Genomic DNA, 25,864 nt, shown 5'->3' with positions numbered 1-25,864 from the left:
AAACTTCCCACAACGAAGATAATGATAATGATAAAGTTCTTGCGTTCGTCTGTTTTCCCACAGACTCTAATCATTTTCACACCGTATATAAATCATATTGTAACATATTAATTGTTGGTGGCTTAAGCATGTTGAATTTTGTGATCTCACTGTAGTGCAATTATTGAAGTGATGAATTATTATTGGCAGACTGTATTGTAGCATTGCATGTACCCCAGATCGTATTATATTGAGACAGATTGTCGTATCAGTGTTATCTACACACACATCAATTGACAGTGACTCTACTTTTCAAGTCATGTTTGGATAGTTAATTCACAGTTATGCATTTTCTTTTTTTAATTTCAGTGCTCACACCTTTATGGAGCTGGCAAATCCACGATACGTGGGTCCAGCACTGACTAGTGGAGCAATCTACATAGCCACGTATCAGGAAGATATGGTAGAATTACTGTGTTTACAAGGCAATATATGTCAGCATAGTGATGAAAATACCACCATGTCAAGCTCTGACGACAGTGTATCACTCAGAAGTCAGTTGTCAAGGTGAGATTTGTAGTTGTACATTTCTGTGTAAATGACGCATCTTTTAAAAGCCCTATATAATAAGCTGTAAACAGTTGAGATCAGTTTCTTTTAAGCCTCGCTGCTATAAAAATGTTTTTCGTTGACTCTTAGGTCATTACATATACATATCTATGTGAAAAAAATACACAAACCAGAAAAAGTGATCATCATAAATACAGATTATTTTGTGGCCGGATTGCTTAGATGAAATAGGCCTTACAGATATTCCATATTATTATACATCTGTCATCGTAACGCCATAAGTTACAGGGTGTTGTAATTTTACAGGTATTTTCATCCTAACATACAAGGAAATGTGAATTCCAAATATGGAATGACTATGCCCGTGAGCATCCTCTAATAATAAAAACAAACATGGCTGCCACCTGGGTTTGACCGGACTTCGAAGTTCGCTGATTCTGTTCTAAACTTTTTGGATTTCGGCATTCCCATGATGTATCCTTTGGAGAAAAAGATGTATAATAATAAGGTTATTACGAGGATACCTCGAAGTATGCACTCAGACAGTACGCCGTCGCATTGACCTCCGCTCTGTGTTGGTCTATACTCTCGCTGTACTGTCATCAGGCATACTTTGAGGTATCCTCGTAATAACCTCGTATTATTTTGCTATATGCTTTCATAAATTATTCTTGTGGTGAAAATAAGTAATATTTTAATGATTCGGTAAACAACAAATGTAATTCATAGTTCATTGCCGCTTCTAATAGAGCAAATACTGTACATTTATAACACTTCATCAATATTGAATATTTTGAAAGCATCCAACTTTTTTGACCATGTTTAAACAAATAAATTACAATTATCATCATATCATATTTTTTAAATCAAGCGTAATTTATTTTTAACTTTACAGTTCCAAGCGACCATTGTCTGAAGTTTACTGCAACCAGGGTCCAGTACGTAGGTCGATGAGGTTGAAAGGAAGTCCATCAGATTATAATCCTGTATCCAAGAAACCAAAATATGAAATGGATTCATCTACACAAATTTAAACCGATGCAATAAGCCATTACCACTGCCATAGGATGATTTACTTGAGCAATAAGGCATTGATATAACCAGTAACTGAAAATAAGCATGGAATTGAATGTGTATTAATTTTAAGCTTACAGCCGTTTTGCATATTTTTGTCAAATTAAATTTGCAAATTGTAATATTCAGATTCTAAAAGGCAGGCCATACTGCTTTGAGAAACAGTCTATGATTCGCTTCTGTGTTGTTTGCTAGATATACTGGTAATGCAAAACACGGAAGCTACTCTGCATTTTCACTAATTCAACATTTAGCAAAGAATGTTTTCTCACAATGTGATTGGTAGAACTTAATTAACTAATTAAGGCACTGCTAATTTATGCATTTTGCTAAAGTAACTATAATGTAATGTAATGTAGTTCCTACTCGTAATATTATTCTGACACTGCCAGAATGTTTGCTTATATTGCATTGGTGTTCGCAACTCATTGCTACCATATTTTCTGCACTCTATAATAACACCCAAGTTGCTTGACCTTCATTTTATTTACCCTTTATTATATACGTAATCTGTTTCCATAAAATGACACTGCCCTTTAACAGACAAAATAAAGCTGATTTTATGTTATTATATTATGTATGTAGACAATAAATTAAATTCAATAATTTTATATATAAAAGACTATACTAAAAATATTTATATTTCTGCTATCACTGCCAAAACCTTTTCTTATCAGTAAATATACAATATTTTGCTTGTTTAATCACTTAATTACACTTAATTAAGAAAATCAAACGAGTGTGTATATATTTGGAGATGATAACTACCATTATTAATCATGGTGTGAAAGGCCACTTCTGCCATACACTTGGTGTAGTCAATTGATTTTTACACTACACTAGACTAGACTTGAATTGAATTGACCAATAATTTGTGTACAACATGTGTTCCTATTTCAGTGTTGTTTGCAGCGTAACTGTTAACAATAGTAGCAAACATTTCCATTTTAGTGCAAGACAGGCTTATGGTGCATGAAAGGAATTTTTTTTTTTTTTTTACCTATAATAATTTTTCCCAAAGTGACATCACACACTTCTTTATTCATAATAGTAATTAAGCTGAACTTCTGGACATGTGGGAGATTTATTCCCCCTTCATGACAGTATTTTGAACTTGACTTGTATTATACAAGAGTGTTTTTGTGTGCAGTGAGATGAATGTCATCCATAGTGCAACAATTGGATGAGGTACAGCTCCCTTGTACATGGACATGTACGACAACTCATTTGTATGTGCATGTTAACCTGTATATAAATGTAGTTAATAAATGGATATATCTTCTGTATTTGTAATTCATATCTGTGTTTAATGCATACATATCTTTTCTGTCTACTTTTTGTCTTTCTTTTTTATTCCCATCTGTATATGACTATATTTACTGCTATGTAGTTTGAATAAATATATTAAAATGAGTTTATGAAAATAGAAAGTGTTGTTTTTATGTTTAAGAATTTAAACAAATTTTGAAAAAAAGAATGACAGAAGTATGTTCTGTAAAGACTATAGTACAGTTAATCACGCAAGTAGCAGTGCTGCTCTGATCAGAAAAAAATTCACAAGACTGGGCGTCATATTTAAGATACTGACCGTAAGTATGGCTGTTATACTATAAACACCATGGCTATGTGGTGTGATTAACGACTTGCACCTTGACAATCTACCACACTACTTCGCTGCCAGTGCTGTTATGGTATCCAACGAATATACATTTTTTCCTATCTTTTACATCAGTGAAAATAAATTCCTTACAAAACACCTAAAAAGTCTTTTCAGCGAAAATTAATTCCAGTGAAAATAAAGTTTTTTACAGTAAGTTTAAGTACTCTAATTGACATCTAAAATAGCGAACTGTGAGTTCAGATGTACCGGACACTAAAATATGTGCGAATTACTAATCTACATATGTGTGACCCAAAACTGTTTTACTAATATGGCTGTTACTAATAAAAAATGTTGTGATTACAAAATCTATATAAAGAAAAAAGACCAAGTGTGAAATAAACATACGGTCAAGGTCACGTTACCAAGAATGGTATACATCAATATTGTTTCGTAATCCAATAAATAAACAATAGATCAAATATTTGTTATCTGTGATGTGCTTGGATGATCAATATGTTTTGCTCCGACTCGTTCTGCCATTGGTGATATTGAACAAGAAAACTTCTAAGGAGTGCATGAAAACTGTCTTCTATACAGTGTTTGTGGCAGTGAGATGGCCCTAGACAATATCTGTGATGGGTGAGTAGATGGCATTGTTTGATATATATGCTGTTATTAGATTACAAACAAAAAGTTACCATTTTATTTATGTAATGAAAAATTAAATGATCATTATACTACCCATTAAAAAAATAGATTGTCACCCACTCCATCATTAAATAAAAAAATACTAATATTCTGACCAGTGTAAAAATAGTGGTCATTATAACTACCAGTTTGAAAATGCTGGTCAATATTTTGACCATTAAAAAAGTCTGGTTGATATTCTGGCCATTAAAAAATAATAGTGGCCATTAGTCACCGCTCTGCTCGTAGGCGACATTAGACTGAAACCATTGAGTTTGTGTATAGTTATTGAAATAGTTCTTATCCCCGGGGAAGGTGCCTAGTATTGATAAGATGGAGAACAAAAACGAACTGATCGGACCTAGGTGAAAAAAAGAAACGAATTTCAACATCACAGCAGCATTTAAATTAATAATTCTGTATTTCCGTGTGTGTGTGTGTGAATCAGCTGTAACTGGGTAGTCCGACAATGCTTGTAGTTGTAATGCAGGGAAATAGTAGATGGCTACATGTACGTCACTTGATTCAAATCTGCTATTGTTCACCCAGGACATCTCGCCTCTTATAATTAATGAACTGATCTTTAAAATTCTAGTATCTCTCCACCACGACTTAATAAATTGTCCATAACAGCTACATGAATACATGAACCATATTCCCCGGTTTTACTGTATCATGAAATGTTGAAACTGTGCGTCCATAGCTCTTGGTGTTGGTATTTTTTAGTCATTTGGTGTTAAATTTACCGGGGTATTGTTTTTAGATATTAAGATTTTATCGACACAGAATTGAGCTAGAAATGTTGTTTCTTTTATCTATGATTCAACAGACAATTATATACCGGTAGTATATTCCAATGAATGGTTTAGAGGAAATAACATCAGATCGGGAATTTAACCATTTTTGAAGTAGGCTTATTGAAATCGAAGAAACGAAACGAAACACACATAATGAAAATTAAACTGTAATCAGTGAAAATGGGTTTTATACGCACAGTATTTACAAAGTATTTGCCGAAAATAATATTTAACCAGTAAATGGTTCGTTTCGCTAATTACAGATAATCAAAAATCTGTAATCAGCGAAACAAGGGTCTTACACGTACGATATTTGCAACTGTCGGTCGCAACTTGACCAGTATGTTCACTTTTCTGTCGTATATATAACGCCTTAAATCATTTGCCGAAAATAAAAATATTTAATTAGTAAATGGTTCGTTTCGCTAATTACAGATAATAACAAATCTGTAATCAGAAAAACAAGGGTCCTACACGTACGATATTTGCAACTGTCGGTCGCAACTTGACCAATATATTCACCTTTCAGTAAAATAAAGGCATTTTATTCAGTAAATCGTTCGTTTCGCTAATTACAGATAATATATAATCAGCGAAGTGTCCTACACCTGAGGGGCTACTTCCACCTTAAATGGGCAGGGGCGTGCATCCGTCCACCTCTGGTAAACCATACCCACGTCTAAACCATTTTTTCCCGATTTATATACCAACATCTGAACACAAGTGCAGTGGCGGATCGAGGGGAGGTCTCGGGGTCCGGACTCCCTCCCATTGGAAAATGTATTCCATTTTTGTTTGTATAATATAAACAAATCATTAACTTTGTCTGGCGATTTTAAAGTTTGGACCCCCCCCCCATAAAAAAAATCCTGTATCCGCTCCTGAAGTGTTTTCTCACATGGGCATGTAGAGTCATTTTGTCCTCAGACTATTAATACATTTGTATTACTAGTCTGAGTTTTCTCTAACGAATTCGCTGCTTCTAAATCAAAACATTGAAAAATGACTCCCCTCTTCTAAAAAAAAACAAAACAAAAACAACGTGAAATGACACCCAGGCGGCATATACCCGTATTACACGTCTCTGAAAGTAGCCCCCCCCCCCCATTGTCAGTCGAAACTTGACAAGTATATTCACCTTGAAGTTTCTGTGGTGTATAATAACTACATAAAACATTTGCCGAAAATCAGTAAATGTTTCGTTTCGCTAACTACAGAAAATCAGAAATCTGTAATCAGCGAAACATGGGTCTTACATGTAGGATATTATTTACAACTATTGGACGAAACTTGACCAATACATTCACCTTTCAGTCGTGCATATACTTATTAATTATTGAGACTTCGAATCAGTATTGTAAAAAAAAATAAAAAATTGGAAGATAAAACACTAGAAATATAAATCAAAACGAAATTGTGTAAATTTTCTGGTTTGTTGAACAAGTCTAAGTTTGTGTTTTACTAGACTGAGGTGTTTGTTGTTACATTCGGGCAGTAAAATCTCTAGAATGCGTAAAATTATAAAAGAATTCTGTTCATTTATATCACATCTACAATCACTGAAAAAGTGAAGAAATCTGATGATTGCCCACCGAGTACTTTTTTGATTGACTGGGTTTGCGCTAATACTGAAATTTCCCTTTTTACTCATGTTAAATATATAATTGATGTCCCGCAGTCCCGAAGGAGAATTGTGCTATTCAGGCAACACATTTATTTTCTTTTTAGTATATTTTTGAGAGAAGAATAGTTCACATATTACATTGGCAGAGTAGCGCCCTCTCGTGTTTATTCTCCTCGAACAAAAGTGTCCGTTACACTAACTTTGATACATTTTTAATGTTAATTTTTTGCTATTTCAGTAATATAGAACATTTAATATTATATACTAGTACTTTTCTATCAAAAATATAAGACTACGACGAGTTTTAATTTAATACAAATGAACGGCTCGTAACTTGATCGAGGATAATTTCATCCACACCGGATGTTCACAGCAGCATTTAAATTAATAATTCTGTATTTCCGTGTGTGTGTGTGTGAATCAGCTGTAACTGGGTAGTCCGACAATGCTTGTAGTTGTAATGCAGGGAAATAGTAGATGGCTACATGTACGTCACTTGATTCAAATCTGCTATTGTTCACCCAGGACATCTCGCCTCTTATAATTAATGAACTGATCTTTAAAATTCTAGTATCTCTCCACCACGACTTAATAAATTGTCCATAACAGCTACATGAATACATGAACCATATTCCCCGGTTTTACTGTATCATGAAATGTTGAAACTGTGCGTCCATAGCTCTTGGTGTTGGTATTTTTTAGTCATTTGGTGTTAAATTTACCGGGGTATTGTTTTTAGATATTAAGATTTTATCGACACAGAATTGAGCTAGAAATGTTGTTTCTTTTATCTATGATTCAACAGACAATTATATACCGGTAGTATATTCCAATGAATGGTTTAGAGGAAATAACATCAGATCGGGAATTTAACCATTTTTGAAGTAGGCTTATTGAAATCGAAGAAACGAAACGAAACACACATAATGAAAATTAAACTGTAATCAGTGAAAATGGGTTTTATACGCACAGTATTTACAAAGTATTTGCCGAAAATAATATTTAACCAGTAAATGGTTCGTTTCGCTAATTACAGATAATCAAAAATCTGTAATCAGCGAAACAAGGGTCTTACACGTACGATATTTGCAACTGTCGGTCGCAACTTGACCAGTATGTTCACTTTTCTGTCGTATATATAACGCCTTAAATCATTTGCCGAAAATAAAAATATTTAATTAGTAAATGGTTCGTTTCGCTAATTACAGATAATAACAAATCTGTAATCAGAAAAACAAGGGTCCTACACGTACGATATTTGCAACTGTCGGTCGCAACTTGACCAATATATTCACCTTTCAGTAAAATAAAGGCATTTTATTCAGTAAATCGTTCGTTTCGCTAATTACAGATAATATATAATCAGCGAAGTGTCCTACACCTGAGGGGCTACTTCCACCTTAAATGGGCAGGGGCGTGCATCCGTCCACCTCTGGTAAACCATACCCACGTCTAAACCATTTTTTCCCGATTTATATACCAACATCTGAACACAAGTGCAGTGGCGGATCGAGGGGAGGTCTCGGGGTCCGGACTCCCTCCCATTGGAAAATGTATTCCATTTTTGTTTGTATAATATAAACAAATCATTAACTTTGTCTGGCGATTTTAAAGTTTGGACCCCCCCCCCATAAAAAAAATCCTGTATCCGCTCCTGAAGTGTTTTCTCACATGGGCATGTAGAGTCATTTTGTCCTCAGACTATTAATACATTTGTATTACTAGTCTGAGTTTTCTCTAACGAATTCGCTGCTTCTAAATCAAAACATTGAAAAATGACTCCCCTCTTCTAAAAAAAAACAAAACAAAAACAACGTGAAATGACACCCAGGCGGCATATACCCGTATTACACGTCTCTGAAAGTAGCCCCCCCCCCATTGTCAGTCGAAACTTGACAAGTATATTCACCTTGAAGTTTCTGTGGTGTATAATAACTACATAAAACATTTGCCGAAAATCAGTAAATGTTTCGTTTCGCTAACTACAGAAAATCAGAAATCTGTAATCAGCGAAACATGGGTCTTACATGTAGGATATTATTTACAACTATTGGACGAAACTTGACCAATACATTCACCTTTCAGTCGTGCATATACTTATTAATTATTGAGACTTCGAATCAGTATTGTAAAAAAAAATAAAAAATTGGAAGATAAAACACTAGAAATATAAATCAAAACGAAATTGTGTAAATTTTCTGGTTTGTTGAACAAGTCTAAGTTTGTGTTTTACTAGACTGAGGTGTTTGTTGTTACATTCGGGCAGTAAAATCTCTAGAATGCGTAAAATTATAAAAGAATTCTGTTCATTTATATCACATCTACAATCACTGAAAAAGTGAAGAAATCTGATGATTGCCCACCGAGTACTTTTTTGATTGACTGGGTTTGCGCTAATACTGAAATTTCCCTTTTTACTCATGTTAAATATATAATTGATGTCCCGCAGTCCCGAAGGAGAATTGTGCTATTCAGGCAACACATTTATTTTCTTTTTAGTATATTTTTGAGAGAAGAATAGTTCACATATTACATTGGCAGAGTAGCGCCCTCTCGTGTTTATTCTCCTCGAACAAAAGTGTCCGTTACACTAACTTTGATACATTTTTAATGTTAATTTTTTGCTATTTCAGTAATATAGAACATTTAATATTATATACTAGTACTTTTCTATCAAAAATATAAGACTACGACGAGTTTTAATTTAATACAAATGAACGGCTCGTAACTTGATCGAGGATAATTTCATCCACACCGGATGTTACAAAGAAAACGAGTGCCAGTTCAAGCACGGTATAAATCCTTTCGAGAAAAGAAATCGTCGTTTTCGCTTCGCTTTACTGGAATGTTAAGTGAGTTTCTTGAAGATTCTTAAATTATTCTGGTGTTCGTATATTCGTGATTTTGTGACATAAAAGACATTTGTACACGGTAAGTGCAATGCAAGTTTAGAGGAATCACAGGTCTTGCAGTTGACCCCAAAGGTCTGAGCACAGTCGTCTGAGTCGAGCTTATTTCACATAAGGGGAACCACTAGTAACCGTGGGGGAACCTAAAGTGACCGTGAACTTTCAGCGATCGCAGTAGAGACATTACAGAATATATGATCTTTCGTTTGATTTTAAGATTAACAATGGCTCTACTTGTAGATTTAAAAAGAAGACAAATTTGATTTGATCATGGATGTACTAAGAAGTTAGTACATCCATGGTTTGATGAACATCAAGGTTGTTGCGGTGTTTGGATGGAATGTTTGTTGACACTTGTGTGCCGCGTCACCGGACGAGAACCAGATGTCTCGGTGACACGTTGAACTTATTTAAGTAGACTGTAACGCAAATTAATTGTACCATGTATTGTTTTAGTCAATACTAAGTGCAAATGTATACCTAAATGTATGACGTTTTAGTTTTTAAATTTCTACAGTCTGTTTTTACAAATGACTGTTTACAAATAACAGTATTAAACACACACAAAGTTTGTAAACAAAACAGTAATAATTTTAATAATTTATTGACACAACACCGATATAGTACAATACGGCAGTATGGCCACTAAATACAACTATTAACTACATTTAAAATAGAATTAACATATTTGGCGAAACATTTCATAAGATGAGTATCCAAAGCACTTAACAAATAAATGAATTTACATTCTTGATTTAGTTTTTCAAATTCTGGAAAGCTAATATTGTGAAAAAAAAATTTCTCTATTTGATTTAATATCTGAGTTTGAACAGTTCATAACATAGTGTTTTTCATCACCCACTTCAGATGAGTCGCACAATTTGCATATTCTTTGTTTTTGATGGATATTATTGTACCGCCCTTTCTCAATTGGCAAGTTATGGCTTGAAATTCTTAATTTTGTAATTGCTGATCTTATTATATAATTCAAAATTATTTTTAGATAATTTTCAAATTTGTAATTTTTCTTTACCAGTAAGTATGTCTTTAATTTGTTGCCAACATTTTGATTGTTGTCTTTATTGAGTTGCTTCATCCATTCATTATTATATGTATCTTTAAGTTTATTTTGAATAATTCTTTTTATGTTTTTAGAATTTAGATTATTAGCTTCCCAGAGTTTGTTACACTTAAGTGTTTCTAACATGTGTTTTATAAAAGTTACAAATGATTTCTGTCCTTGTTCGTGTAGATCCAGTTCATTTTGTAAAGCTATCTTTGTCAGAATCGGGGACTTTCCATGTGCTATCCTTGCCCAGTAGGAGAACACATTGTTAATTACCTCCAAATGTATGGGGTATCGACCTAATTCGCCCAGTGATGCAATGTTTGAGCTTCTCCTGTGGACTCCTATTGTATTCTTGCAGAATTTTAAATGTAGTTTTTCATATTCCAAATTGTCATTTGTGATTTATTTGAGTGTCCCTTTGTGTTCGAAATTGTTGATGGTATAGGCACCCCAAATTTCACTCCCGTATATACAAACTGGTTTTACCATGCTGTCAAATAAATAACATAGTGTGTTAATTTGGGTATTGGCATAAATATTGAATTGTTGTCTAATTGAAAAGTAGCTTTTTTGTGCTTTCAGAGTCAATGATTTAATGCAGGTTTTGAAGTTACTATTTGAGTTAAAATTGATTCCTAAATATGGTAATTGATTGTCAATCTGTATCTTTTTATTATCAATATAGAAACTCTCTGAATTATCAATTTTTTTGTTCATAATCAGAATTTTTGTTTTCTTTACACTAACATTTAATTTCCAGCTTTTACAATAGTTTTGTAATTTAAAAAGAGAATTTTGTAGTCCAGATTTAGTCTTTGATAGGATGACTATATCATCAGCATACATAAGGCATGGAATTAGTTTCTTACCCAAAATTGGGCAATCAGCTGTATCTCTCATTAGAACACTTGGTAAATCATTCACAAATATGTTGAATAAGGTTGGTGATAGTGGACACCCTTGGCGAGTGCCTAACTTACTTTCAAAATAATTAGTGTACCCATCTTCCAATCTAACACATGATTTTAACTCCTTATACATACTGTTGATGACTTTGATGAACTTGTCACTCACCCCCATTTTTGTACAATTTGTAAAACAGTCCATTCCTCCAAATTGTATCAAAAGCTTTTGCCAAATCCACAAAACACATATAAAGAGGCTGTGATTTTTTAATAATTTTGCCATTTTTTATAATAATATATTTCAGAGGTATTTATGCTAACCTTGCTGGCCAAAATTCTTGTGGTCTAAATGCATTCTGTACTATAACTGTTATATTGGCTGGTGCCTATATTTTGAAACACAAAATAAAGCTGATTTGCAATCGAGGGTCTCTGGTTTTGTTACTGTACTTGCAGGGAGCCCAGGAACTACCGGTATAATCAACTGTACGCACTCCCTATGAGCTGGCGGGGAGGGGGGGGGTATCGGCTGGTATCTTGTGTAAGAAATAGACAAGGGATGAAGGCTACATCGAGCGCATATTTTTTAAACTGGGAAAAAACAAACGAACAGAATGAAAAATAAAATCTATAAAAATACCAGGTTGAAGTATATTAGTTGCTCTTTTAAATTTCGCCAAAGTCTTACCTATATTTTACCTTGTATCTGCAGAATAAATCAAGAAAACTACACAAATTTACTCCATTTATGAATAATTAACGGTTAGTCTGAACGCACGGCACAGTTGGAGGTGTGGCCTGTTCAGGATTTGTCGAGAACACTGTTGTGGTAAAAGTTAACATACTAATTTGCATATTATTTGCATAATTATTTCGAACAAAAATTGTGATTAATATTGTTCTCAATTGTCAATACACAAAATTATTAACTTTTGCTTCAACTACACGCAAGTTTTAATTTTTCAGCAGCTTATCAATTTGATTTAAAAATTCAGCAATGGCACTGTGGTAGTCTGGATAATGACTGGTGGTAGAACATATCACTGTGGTGGTCACTGGTACCACCATGTTAGTATTCCAGAGAGAACTTTGTATTAGTAGAACATACGATATGTAAATATCAGATGTTTCTATCAACAAAATAAGTATTTCCTTTTCTTGTGCATTTCTATTGGAGATATGCAAGTAATATAACAAATATGGTATGTCTGTTTACATTCCACATAATGACATTACAATGTATATTTATCATTTTAAAAAAGAGGGAGTGACAAATATATAGTAATTGGTCAGTTACCAGTCAGTTAGCCTGCCACACACAAGTATGTAGTGTTATGTACCGGTAAACAATATCCTTGTTTGGCAAATGTTGCTCTGATCACAGATTCTTGGTGCCAATCGGATCCGCATTAGTTGATCCCTTCAATAATTTAGTTATGATGTTCAGAAAGGTTGTTAAATGCATTTTTCTCAGATATGGTTTTATGTGATCTTTCCTCATTTTTGTTACAATGTGCATGTAGCTTCTCATTTTTTGACTTGCTCTTTTGATTGATTGAATTTTGTCTTATTCTTTTAGCTTCTGCAATGGCTAATTCTTTGACACGTGATGCGTTCTATCAGATCAGTCAGCAACAGTCAACAGGAACTGGCAGTCTCCGTCTTCCTCGCAGCATGCCACAGGTGTTACAGGGACAGCAAATGCCTAGTCGCCTAATAGCAGGTATTCAACAACAAGAAGAACCACCTGTCGTCTCTGAAGCCCCTGCAACAATCAGCTATGCCTCAGCTGTAGGTCCTGGGCATAGTACAGCACAGGTAACCTACAATTCTCTGTCAGCTCCACCAGTGACCGGTACTACACTGGTACCTGTAACACAGCTACAGATGCGTGCACAGGAAGAGATGGCCTGTCCCAAGAAAGTACCACCTGAGTTGATTCAGAAATTCTTATCTGGTGCCAAGAATGCCTGCGCTGCATTGAACGAGTTTGCTCAGATGCGTAGAATAAAACTGAAGTACGAGGAAAGTCCAGTCCTGGACTGCTCAGTTATTGTGCCTAAGTTTGCTTTCACATGCACCACGGATGGTTTCATACATAAACAAGGTACATTATTTATGCCTGTTTATCTCACCACTTCCATTGTTGATTTTTAACATCTGTCTGTCATAGTTAGTTTTGATACTAATACACTAATTAATTTGCACAACCATTCGTTCTGCAGCCATTTTAAACATTTTCAAATCTAAACTCAAAACTTATATGTTTCAGAGAGCATTTCTGTGAACTGACAGCTTCATTAGCATCATCGTGATGGATATTAGGCGCTATACAAACTCTTAATTATTATTATGCAATTATTAAATACATGTATAACCTTTTTAATCCATGATGGATTCATAATTGTATCGTTTTAAGTTTGTGCCAGACAAACTGGGACTTGTAAACAAAGCATCAGTAATATTAGCAGCTGGTTAGCATGATTGATGCTTAAGAAGCCTTGGGAGAATGCTAAAGATCTGTTCACTTCAAAATAAATGTTATGGTGCTGATATATTTGTCTACACTTAGGTCTATTCAGTTCATCATATAGATCTGCTTCTCATCTGCATCTGTCAAACTATATTGTGTTCTTCATTTTTTTTTTTTTTGTTCCACTTCAGGAGTTGGAAGAACTAAGAAAGAGGCCAAAACATTAGCAGCTAAGATTGCTCTGACTACATTGCTCGGTGTTGATGAGGATGTGGTTGAAAGCCAAAAAAGGGGCAATGTCATCTATGATTCAATGGGCCGTGTTATCACATTACCAGACAGTGATCCACACAGATATATACCTCCTGAGGAAAAAGATCCCAACAAAATTCAACCAACTGGAAAAGGTGGACACTTCCAGCTGAATGCTCCATTACCAACAGCATATTCACAGATCAATAAGAAATTTTTCCCCGAGAAAGGTTTGGAAGATGACAAACTCAAAGTTATTCCGGGTTTGCATGTGGCTGCTGCTCAGACTAAACAAACACATTCTGCTGTGAGTAAGTCGACGCAACCACCTTCAGGAGCATATCAACCACAGCCTCAGAAGAAACAAACACATACTGCAGCAGCTGTGAGTAAGGTGACACAACCACCACCGGGAGCATACCAACCACAGCCTGCATACTCACAACCGGTGTCTTCATGGAAGTCTGTTCAGCCCAGTGTCTCACATGTCCCTAGTCCACCTTTAGAGACCCATCAAAAAATGATGGTGGGTGTGAAAAATCTCCATAAACCGCTGGGAATCGGAAGAGGACATTTATTAGGTCAGCAGTATACATTGGATGATTACTCGACTGAACTTCAACCTGGTAAAGACAATCACAGTGGACGAAGTGATCATCCTGAATCAAATAATCCTAATATGAATGTATACCTTTCTTCTACATGGAGCAATGTGACAGTACCTGAGCTTCAAGGCCCAAAACATCATGATGTACACAGAGTAGAAAATCTACCAGTAGTTCCTAATTGGAGAGGCCCTACTCTGGCTGATGATATAGCAAAATGTGTCAGTAATTTTCCTATGGTGGGCACACCTTTTCCAGGAAGCCAGGATGTTCTTAAAAGAAACAGCTTAGCAGCAATCGTAATGAAAAAAGGTTTGTAGAGTTTCATATGTATACAAAATATGTGTCTGTAATTTCCACTATTTACATTAATTAAGGGCTGCAACATAAAGCACAGGGAGGATCTCTCGGATTTGTTCATTTCATGATGATATCTTTAATTCTCTAATTTTGGTAAATATTTTTTTAAATTTTTGGTAAAAAGTGATATTTCTCACTTCTTGTTGAAAACCGCAAGCCTGATTGCTTTTATATTACATATATAGGTACTACATGTGGACCTCTTTCAGATTTGTTAATTTTGTGATATCTTCAATATCTATAATTATTATTTTGGTGATTATTTTTGGTGAAAAGTGATATTTTTGAATTCTTGTTGAAAACAGCAAGTCCTGTTGCTTTGATACTATACATATTGTTCATTTTCTAATGATATCTTCTGTTCTTTAATTGCAATGTGCATTGCTAACAGCGGAGCTATCTCAGCTGACAGGCTGCTTGTTTTTAATGTATTTTCCCCTTTGTTCATTAATTCAAAGTTGTAACCCTTTTAGCACCATATTTTTTCCAGCTAAAATTTAAGCTAGGAGCATCAGGGGCTCCTTTTACATTTACTTCAACCCCAGTAGTTGTGGCAGGCCATAGCCATTCCAGTATTGTTACTCTCGCTCACAGTTCTAAACTACTGACTTTATACATGGTCCATTGACAGGTGGGAATGGAAGTGGTCAAGTCATCTGTCTTGGGACCGGTTGTGGCAGTATTGATGGTAGAGCTATTGTCAATGAAGGCAGATCATTGGTAAATTGCCATGGTGTAGCAGTGGCAAGAAGATCATTTCAGAGGTGAGATTACCAAATAATTACAGAGTTTGTATGGCCCCAGTGTACCCTGGAAAGTCTTGGAATTTCAAAGGTGTCCTGAAAAATCAGCATAAAGTGCCATTACAGTTGCAGATATTTGGATGATCAGTGTGAAAAGTGTCGCAAAGTTGTTGAATCTCTCCAGAAAATTACCAAAGTTGTGATGAAGTAGTCCCAGAAAACTTCTGAAAATAATAAAAAAAAGTCCTGGAATTTTATATATACTGGTATTATATCTATTAATACAGCATCCACTACTGCTATGCACCAGTTGATACATCTACTGGTACTGTCAAACACATATGACTCTAAGCTCTTTGGTACTAAGTATTGTCATAGCAACAAACTCATGATGAGCTCATGATTACTTATTCTCACAGATTTCTGTACAGAGAGTTGAAATTATTCTACGATGGTAACTTATCTGAGAGTATATTTGAATGCATTTCTGGAAGTCGGTTACTAAGTATTAAGAAGTCAGTCAGCTTTCATCTTTATCTCAACACAGCACCATGTGGTGATGCTGCAAGGTTTATATCAATGTAAGTATTCTTGGGGGCAGAGTTATGTCACAGAACGTTCTATATTGATAAGACGCACACCACTCTACTACGTATTTGTAAGTGCTCTGCGCAAGCTGCTATGGAACGTTGCTCGAAGAGCCAGTGAAAACATCTAAAGTGAAACAAAACAGCGCAAACTCAACTCTGAAGTAATTCTGAGCAACCAGATTTATATATGTTGCACATGTAGGGGTAGTTTTGTTACACTGCTCAAAGGTGTCACACCCACTATGCCAAAACAGTTTTCTGTGAGTTTTCGTTCTTTGTTTGGATTTGGACTTGGATGATTGCACCTGAGGATACTCAGTATTAAGTTAGTTTTTATGTCTACCTAGTATGTATGGTGCAAGATACAACAAGAGTGGCTGAATTTTCATAGCAAGGAGAGAAGGCCAGAATTCTATTTCAGCTCTGCCATTGCCATTAAACCTGCTACACCACCAAGGGGACTAGGTTGTCAGTTTATAAACAGTTCTTAGAGTTTTTACTTTTATATAAGTTATCTCATGCTGTCTGTATTTCAGTGATGCTTGCAGTGAGCCTATTAGTGATCTAGAATTGGAGTTTATGATGAGTGGTACTCACTATCCCAGTATTAACTTGGGTAATCAGCAAGGACATCTAACTGTTATATCCAATGACGGTAAGTGAGAATGACATTCAACCTCTATCAGTCAAAATATGCAAGTTTACATCATACTGCTCTAAAATGGTACAACAGTATTTTTTTACAGTATCAGTATTAAGAGTGATTGAAAGTCAGAGCTTGTATGCACTTACCAGTATGTAGGGACCTTTTTTAGGACAAGGAGGTGTCACTTAATTCTTGGCACATAGTGCTGGTGGGGGATATAGTGGTTACTGTACGAAGTCATATTAGGAGCACTATTGCAGATAGACATTAATACAGTCTGATATTGAAGACATTAGGTTTGATCAACATATTTATATGGTCATGTGACCTTAACAATGCATGGATATCACTGCTCAAACCAATAATAAAGATGGTGGTGGTGGGGGGGGGGGTGCTGCCATCACTGATGGCTTTTGTGTTTGATAAAGTCAAGATACACATCAAACTTTCAATTTCCTGTATTATCTAGGTTTTTTTATACAACAATTTCTTTAACAATTTATGGTGAACTGAACAGTGCAGGGTTGAAGTAAAGTGGTGAATGTGACTTTTATGTTATTCATATGTCACTCAAACCAAACTATAAACCCAGTCTTACATGAACAGTATCTATAGATGCAAATGACGATAAGTTTTTAAACATGGGTGGGGAATTTAACATAATATCTAATAATCTTTTTTTTTTTTTCCTCATAAGGTCAAATGTTATCTTCTCTCAACAAATTACAAACATGGGAGTCTATAACCCAAAGTGTAAGTATTTGAAGCGAAAGGGTCGTCACCAGCACACATGCGGGGATTGAGTCCCAAGCGACAATAATAACACGCGCTAAAAACGCAAAGGATCATGGGTGGACACTTGTTTGTAAACAATGAAACGCTATGGCCATCTGACGCATGCGTAGGTGATGATTCCTCGCTTTAAGGAATCTTTTTTCCCCCCAAATATTTCACCAAGTTAAGTGTCACACAATGTTGTTGTGACCACCATAGTCTGTCATATACCCGGTATATACACACAAGTGATACAAGAGTCTGTGTTCATGAGTACCCATCCCCTCTTGGGTGGCTGTTATACCTGTAACAATACTTGGACAAATATTGCAGTAATCAAATATTATTCTAACCATGAGAAAACAAATTATTGTTGGCACACAAGTCGTGGAAAGATTTTATATTTGTTTTGGGGCAAGGAAATCATTAGCCTTTCAACTTTTCAAACACGTACAAATATGTCATCAAATATTGCACGGTTGACTACATCACACTGAAGGAATGTTGTCCTTTACAGTAGTGAAGCTTGCCTATTTCAATAACAAGTCACATGCAATTTATAGGGGAATTGTACTGTCACTTTGCGATAACTTTAAATTTGAAAATAGATTTCAAGTGAAAATTAATTACTGCGATAATAATAACTGATTAATTATGTCAACTTGCAGGGAGTGATGTATAACATGTCATGCAGTGATAAATTATTAATGTGGAATCTACTAGGATTGCAAGGATCTCTTCTCAGCTACTTCTTAGAACCTATTTACTTGACATCTATTACATTAGGTGAGTTAAGGAGTATCGGTTTTACCAACATAAAATAGTGCTGGGACAGTCTGACTGAATTACATTGTTTTAAGGGAGCCAGTAGATTAGCTTATATTGAAGGGGGCAGTATATATTATATATTAATATTATCTAGAAAATATATTATTTTACTAAACATGCATATTCAATATCATTTAATAAGGTATAATAGCTGTGCTATTTTGAGGCACATTAATATACAAGATACATCCACTAGTAATACATGTATGTGTCTGGACACCTCAGCACACTAGTACTATATATGTGGACACCTCAGCACACTAGTACTATGTATGTGGACACCTCAGCACACTAGTACTATATATGTGGACACCTCAGCACACTAGTAATGTGTATGTGGACACCTCAGCACACTAGTAATGTGTATGTGGACACCTCAGCACACTAGTAATGTGTATGGGGACACCTCAGCACACTAGTAATGTGTATGGGGACACCTCAGCACACTAGTAATGTGTATGAGGACGCCTCGGCACACTAGTAATGTGTATGTGGACACCTCAGCACACTAGTAATGTGTATGTGGACACCTCAGCACACTAGTAATGTGTATGTGGACACCTCAGCACACTAGTAATGTGTATGTGGAGACCTCAGCACACTAGTAATGTGTATGTGGAGACCTCAGCACACTAGTAATGTGTTCGAACACCTCAGCACACTAGTAATGTGTTCGAACACCTCAGCACACTAGTACTATGTATGTGGACACCTCAGCACACAAGTAATGTGTATGGGGACACCTCAGCACACAAGTAATGTGTATGTGGAGACCTCAGCACACAAGTACTATGTATGTGGACACCTCAGCACACTAGTAATGTGTATGTGGACACCTCAGCACACTAGTAATGTGTATGTGGAGACCTCAGCACACTAGTACTATGTATGTGGACACCTCAGCACACTAGTAATGTGTATGTGGACACCTCAGCACACTAGTACTATGTATGAGGACACCTCAGCACATTAGTAATGTGTGTTTGGACACCTCAGCACACTAGTAATGTGTTTGAACACCTCAGCACAATAATATTGTTTGTGAACACTTCAGCACACTAGTAATGTGTGTTGGGTCACCTCAGCACACTGGTACTATGTATGTGGACACCTCAGCACACTAGTAATGTGTTTAAACACCTCAGCACACTAGTAATGTGTTCAAACACCTCAGCACACTAGTAATGTGTTCAAACACCTCAGCACACTAGTAATGTGTTCAAACACTTCAGCACACTAGTAATGTGTTCAAACACCTCAGCACACTAGTAATGTGTTCAAACACCTCAGCACACTAGTAATGTGTTCAAACACCTCAGCACACTAGTAATGTGTTCAAACACCTCAGCACACTAGTAATGTGTTCAAACACCTCAGCACAATAGTACTATGTAAGCATCTATTCTGATAACAAGAAAATAAATGTTTTTCCAGGTAACCAGTATGAGCATAGTCACATGGCAAGAGCCATGTGTTGTAGGTTGGATGATTCTATATCGGCACGGTTACCAGGGTTTAAATTACATCATCCACTACTTGGACGAACCAGTCACGCTATGCCTCTTTCCACCGCTAATACCGACATGGATACAACTGTCAGTCTGAATTGGTCACTAGGAGACAGTAAATACGAGGTTATCGACTGCAAAACTGGGAAATGTACCAATAGGTAATATTCTGCACTTCATCTTTATCTCAGGAAAACTAATAAAGTAGAGTTGAAAGAATACACAACAATCAAGCATTTCTACCATTTCAGAATGTGAACTCAGGCATGCATGGGTTGGACACTTTTATATGCCTTATATGTATTGCATTTTAATAATACCTAAAACATATTGCCTCATGAGTGCTGGGTACATACATGTATACATTGACCACATTGATATTATAAAGTTATTACGAAGATACCTCAAAGTATGCACAAAGACAGTACAGCGGTATCGACCGATGCGCAGCGGAGGACGATGCGACAGCGTACTGTCTGAATGCATACTTTGAGGTATCTTGGTAATAACCTTATTATTATACATCTTTTCCTTCCAAGGATACATCATTTTTTTATATTTTATAAACTTTTATTGAGTCTTAGTACAATAGTACAACAACTTACATGTAGCACATACATTGTTTCATGGAAAAATTACATCTTAGAAAAGTAACTGTTCATACACTATGTCAGACATTAAAATGTTATTGATACAATTGTGGTCTTATTACTTTGCCAATACTGCAAGGAACTTGCCCCATTTTTTAAGGTGCTGTTCAAGTTTCCCTTTTTTGTTTGCTATTATATATTCTATTTTTTGTATATTGTGTACAAATGGTTCAAAAGATCTAAAATAGGGAATTCTATTTTGATATCTACATTGCATATGTAAATATACCTCTTTGCTATTAATATTAAAAAAATTTAGCAATATTGGGATCAGCGGGTTTCCCAACAGTATTGACATTGCGTTAAGGGAGCTTCTTAGCCCAACCTTCCTGCCCCAATTTTCTGAGAATTTTGTCCAAAAAATAATTACCAATGGGCAATCAACCATGAGATGTATTAATGTTTCATCCTCCCCCTTGCAAAATGTACATAGCTTGGTTTCACAAATTTCAGGTCTAATTTTGTGTAATCTTATGTTTGTAGTGAGAAGGTTATGATTAACCTTCCACTGGAACTCTCTTAATTTTGTATCTATTGTTAATTTAAATGGCAAACAATATATATATTCCCATTCATATATTGTCTCTTTTAAACAATCAGCCAAAATACTTTCTGATTTAGGAGGGATGAAGCCCTGAGCAATAATACCCGGAGTGACCTGCTTTGCAGTACATTGTTTTATATGGATATGACAGTCTGTGAATTTCACCCCTATCATCTGTTTCCCTTGGTTTGTTATATCAAATTTTGACAAATCCACACCTTTTCTCAGCTCATTTGGAAGAGCTGAGATTATCCCATACCATTTCAAAAACAAGTGTTCAGGCAATTTGCTCAAGACTCCCTCTCTCCACTCTAAAAGTCTACCATTGTTTTTAAAGAGATGACCAACATATTTAATGCCAATTTCAGAGAACTCCTGAAAATAAAAACTATTCCCAGCAATTAATATGTGCTTGTTATTCCATACTATCTGATTAAGAATATAATTTTCAGGGACGTGATCTTTTACTGATTGCCAGGACTTTAATAGACTAGCATGGAAATTATTAAGTTTTATTGCCATTTTCATTGTATCGAAATTGCTATCCAGTAAATCCTCAATCTTGCCAAATTTGTCTATCTTGTTTTGCAAAAAACCATTTCCAAGGGTGTTGCACATTCTTGTCACAATAACGGCGCATCCAATTTATTCTCTGGGATTTATATATGGCAAAAATATCAGGTATATTTAAACCACCTTTGTCAATACCCCAACAGCTGTTTTTCGAGGCATCCGGTCAGGGCCATTCCAAATAAATTTAAAAATCAAACTGTTTATCTTTTTCAAAACATCCATCTGAGGTTCAGAGAGGTTCATCACATACAAAACTCTAGAAATTCCCAAAGCTTTAATTATTTGAACTTTACCTAGTAGGGTCAAATTTCTCATTTTCCAGAAATTTAAAGACCTATTAAGAGACTCCAAGGGGGCTGCCATATTCATTTTGTCTGCCAGCTTCTGGTTATAAGCGATATAGATCCCAACAACTTTTATTGGTACAGTTGGCCATTTTACCTGAAGTGGTTTGTCTTTTCTGTTTCGCCATCTACCCAACCACAAAGCCTCACTTTTTTCTTTATTAACCCCCAATCCTGAAATAATTTTAAAATGCTTTAATTTTTCAAATAACCTTTGGGCAGATGGCAGGTTCCTAACAAAGCAAGTTAGATCGTCTGCATATGCTACTCCTTTAATCTCCCCTTGATTTGGCACTTCAAATCCTTTGATGTCTGGATCAGCTCGTAGTGAACACATAAAGGATACATCATGGGAATGCCGAAATCAGCGAACTTCTTTGTATGGACCCAGGAGTCCGGTCAAACCCTTGTGGCAGCCATGTTTGTTTTTAGCTCCGCTGTCGACTTTGTCGAGCGAAGCTTATCATATGAGTGATTGTCAGTCGTCGTCCGTGTCAATGTTTTACTTTTTCGACTTCTTCTTGAAAACTACAAGCCTGAATGCTTTGATACTTGGTGTATATGTACCTTGGGTAGACCTCTCTCAGATTTGTTCATTCTGTAATGATATCTTTAATTCTCTAATTTTGGTGAATATTTTTGTAATTTTTGGTAAAAAGTGATATTTTCGACTTCTTGTTGAAAACCGCAAGTTTAATTGCTTTGATATTATATATATAGGTACTACATGTGGACCTCTCTCAGATTTGTTTATTTTGTAATGATATCTTTAATTCTTTAATTTTGGTGAATATTTTTGTCATTTTTGGTAAAAAGTGATATTTTCGACTTCTTGTTGAAAACCGCAAGTTTAATTGCTTTGATATTATATATATAGGTACTACATGTGGACCTCTCTCAGATTTGTTCATTTCATGATCATATCTTTAATTCTCTAATTTTGATGAATATTTTTGTCATTTTTGGTAAAAAGTGATATTTTCGACTTCTTGTTGAAAACCGCAAGTCCAATTGCTTTGATATATTATACATATAGGTACTACATGTGGACCTCTCTCAGATTTGTTCATTTTCTAATGATATCTTCTGTTCTTTAATTGCCATGTGCATTGCTAACAGCGGAGCTATCTCAGCCGACAGGCTGCTTGTTATTATTAGAAGACGCTTACGCGCGTAATCATTCTATATTTTGAATTAGCATTTCCTAATATGGTAGGATGAAAATACCCCGTAAAATACCGCAAAATTACGGCACGCTGTAACGTATGGCGTTACGGTGACAGATGTATAATAATGATTTTTAATAAAAATATTAAAAGATTTAAATCTTTCAAGGCAGAATGTACCACTGATTCAACACTTTTGTCTAACACCCTTGCATTGACTTGACCAGATAAGGGTTAATTTTGTGAGAAACCAATTTTTGCAGGACAATGAAAATTGTGACCGAATATAGAGAAATACCTATACTGCACTGATTATTGGTATTAATAGTACCAAACTGTTTTATAAGTCTCTGTATAATGTACTGCAAGATAATTGACTTTGTTTCTTTTATTTCAGTTCTCCATTCAGAGCTGGTGCCAGCGGAGCTAGTAGATTATGTAAATTAGCTTTCTATAGTCGATTTTTGGAGCTTTGCACCAAAGCAAATCGACATGATTTATTGCATGCAAGTACATACCAACAGGCGAAGGTAAGACAAAATTCTCATTCTCTTTAGCCCAACAAATTAGATCCATTTCTGGTTGGTGTGTGTCCTCAGAAAAAAGGGAGAATGTGCCTGGATGGCCTAATATCTTTTCCACACATGAGCAGACCAACTCTGGACGTTTGCATCACTGCTTCATTCTTTTTAAAGAAATTTTAGACCAGAAACAGATTTTTATTTTGGCCTTAGTCTCTGTCTAGACAAAGTACACAACTATTAATTTGTGATCTGTTCAGTAATTTTTCAACATGCATCAACAAATTTCTATCACACTTGGAACAAAACAATACACCATGTAATATAATGTTACATGTTTTTTAGGGGATGTCTGGCAACCATTTGTGTCATAAAAATCACTTAATCCTTATGTGTCAGTCAGTCTTCAACTGTTTAACTCAGAGATAACATAGGTAATTGAAATCAGATTTGGTATGATTCATATTGGGCTATGGGCAGCATTTTATTCTCAAGATGAGAATCAAGATGGCCGACTAGTGTCTTGTACGTATTTGGTTTAAAGATGCATGTGCAATTCAAACTCTTATTATATGCAGGGTTAATAGTTACTGGCAGTAAATCATTTTAATGAAAGTTATTGCTATTTATTCTTGTACTATCATTTGATTTCAAATGCAAAAGAAACTAAATAGTTGAGAGGAATTTAACTATGTCATTCACAATGAATTACTTCCATGTCTCTGAGCTGTCATGTTTTATTTGTTTATGTGATTTTCTTTTACTTTACAGGCACTGTGCAAGTTCTATCAGTCAAGTAAATCAGATTTTTTTCACCAGTTGAATAAGCATGGTTATGGAGATTGGGTGGTTAAACCAGTTGAGATCAATTTCTTTTCTAAGTAATATTTTCTATTAGAAGCTTTTCAGTTCATGTATATCCTTCAAGTGGAGAAATTGATATTCCACTTTAAGCCAAACTTTTTTTCTGAAGATCTCAATTTTCTGTTGACTAGGCTATGCAGGTTGATAAAGATAATAAATTGACATATATGCTACTGAAAAAGACGTGTACCAAATCTAATTATTGCAACTTAATTCACTTATTTTAAACTTAACATGTTTTACTACGCACAGAGCATATTGTTTGATGTGCACATGCAGACAGTTGTCAAAACTAATTTGGATCACTGAGTTTTGATCTCAAGTTATGAATAAAGATAATCTTTGTATGTTGCGACAATCTTTATTTCAACTTTCTCACAAATAAATATTTTTATTTTTTGCTGGTGAAAAATCAATGTGATATTTTTTAAGTGTTGTTTCTTCCAGACCATCATATCATAACGCCCCAACACTGAGGGCGACTGCAACTCACATCTGATTGATATCATCCGTGATCAAATTATTTTGAAATGGCGCCCTTGGTGTTACAACCATTCTGAGAATTATTCGAACAGTTACTTAGTAAGATGGTTTGCAACTTTGTCAAACACTTCAGTTTTTTCTAATCTGGACTTGATGGTGCCATCTCATTGACACGCTCAGTTTAAATCATTCTATTTTATACTCGATGAGGTAAAGCACAGTTTTTCAAAAGGATGCGTGTTCATTAGAATATATTAACATGTTATTTTGATAATTTTTGAACATACAAAATAGATAAACAAGAAGTTGTTGAATATGTACCGGTACACTAAAATAGCAAATCATCATGTTGATCAACTTGGGGGAAAAAGTAAATCTCACACAGCACGCCATCTTGTCAAGAGGTGCAACTAAGTCTGAAACAAAGCAAAAACCCCCAGTGATTTGCTAAATTGCGAGCCATCTTGCACAGACTGTCTGAATAATTCTCAGAACCGTTGTAAAAGTAAGTTTGTACCCAAAATGTCAATCATGAATGTATGAACAAAATTAATGAGGGGTTAAATTGTCTGTATTGCAGAACTCTTGTCGTGTAACTTTCTTGTAATAAAAAAAAAAAAAAAATTAGTGAATCTTGGGTGTTTGATTGATCCTGTTTGATGTGCACCACATACAGATGGTTCCCAGAAACCTCACTCCTGCTATCTTTCTGAGAACCAAGAC

At 35.3% G+C, this 25,864-nt stretch overlaps 2 protein-coding genes across 2 annotated transcripts in view; both read left to right on the top strand.

Annotated features, from left to right (window-relative positions):
- LOC100367462 (citron Rho-interacting kinase-like) overlaps positions 1-3,053 on the top strand; it is a 40,542-nt gene extending 37,489 nt beyond the window's left edge. The window contains exons 33-34 of the mRNA XM_085491019.1: positions 349-546; positions 1,445-3,053. Of these exons, the coding sequence (XP_085347145.1) occupies positions 349-546; positions 1,445-1,583 (337 nt within the window). The 3' untranslated portion in view covers positions 1,584-3,053. The remainder of the gene's footprint in view (positions 1-348; positions 547-1,444) is intronic.
- A 6,033-nt stretch (positions 3,054-9,086) lies between these two features.
- On the top strand, positions 9,087-25,773 carry LOC102800655 (uncharacterized). Its single transcript, XM_085491016.1, has 11 exons — positions 9,087-9,265; positions 12,797-13,324; positions 13,882-14,859; positions 15,539-15,671; positions 16,070-16,231; positions 16,777-16,895; positions 17,584-17,639; positions 18,329-18,446; positions 19,923-20,157; positions 23,671-23,803; positions 24,566-25,773. The coding sequence occupies exons 2-11, from the start codon at positions 12,805-12,807 to the stop codon at positions 24,677-24,679; spliced, it is 2,568 nt and encodes an 855-aa protein (XP_085347142.1). The 5' UTR covers positions 9,087-9,265; positions 12,797-12,804; the 3' UTR covers positions 24,680-25,773.
- The last annotated feature ends 91 nt before the right edge of the window (positions 25,774-25,864 follow it).

The sequence above is a fragment of the Saccoglossus kowalevskii genome, chromosome 16, assembly GCF_978046115.1.
Source record: "Saccoglossus kowalevskii chromosome 16, keSacKowa6.1, whole genome shotgun sequence".
NCBI classification, from domain to species: Eukaryota; Metazoa; Hemichordata; class Enteropneusta; family Harrimaniidae; genus Saccoglossus; species Saccoglossus kowalevskii.
Note: the sequence above shows the minus strand (reverse complement) of the source record. Positions and strands in the feature narration are given on the sequence as shown.

Coding starts and splice junctions, on each gene's coding strand:
- LOC102800655 (XM_085491016.1), top strand. CDS start 12,805: ATGGCTAATTCTTTGACACGTGATGCGTTCTATCAGATCAGTCAGCAA. Junction 14,860..15,538: donor AGCAATCGTAATGAAAAAAG/GTTTGTAGAGTT, acceptor GTCCATTGACAG/GTGGGAATGGAAGTGGTCAA. Junction 16,896..17,583: donor AACTGTTATATCCAATGACG/GTAAGTGAGAAT, acceptor TTTCCTCATAAG/GTCAAATGTTATCTTCTCTC.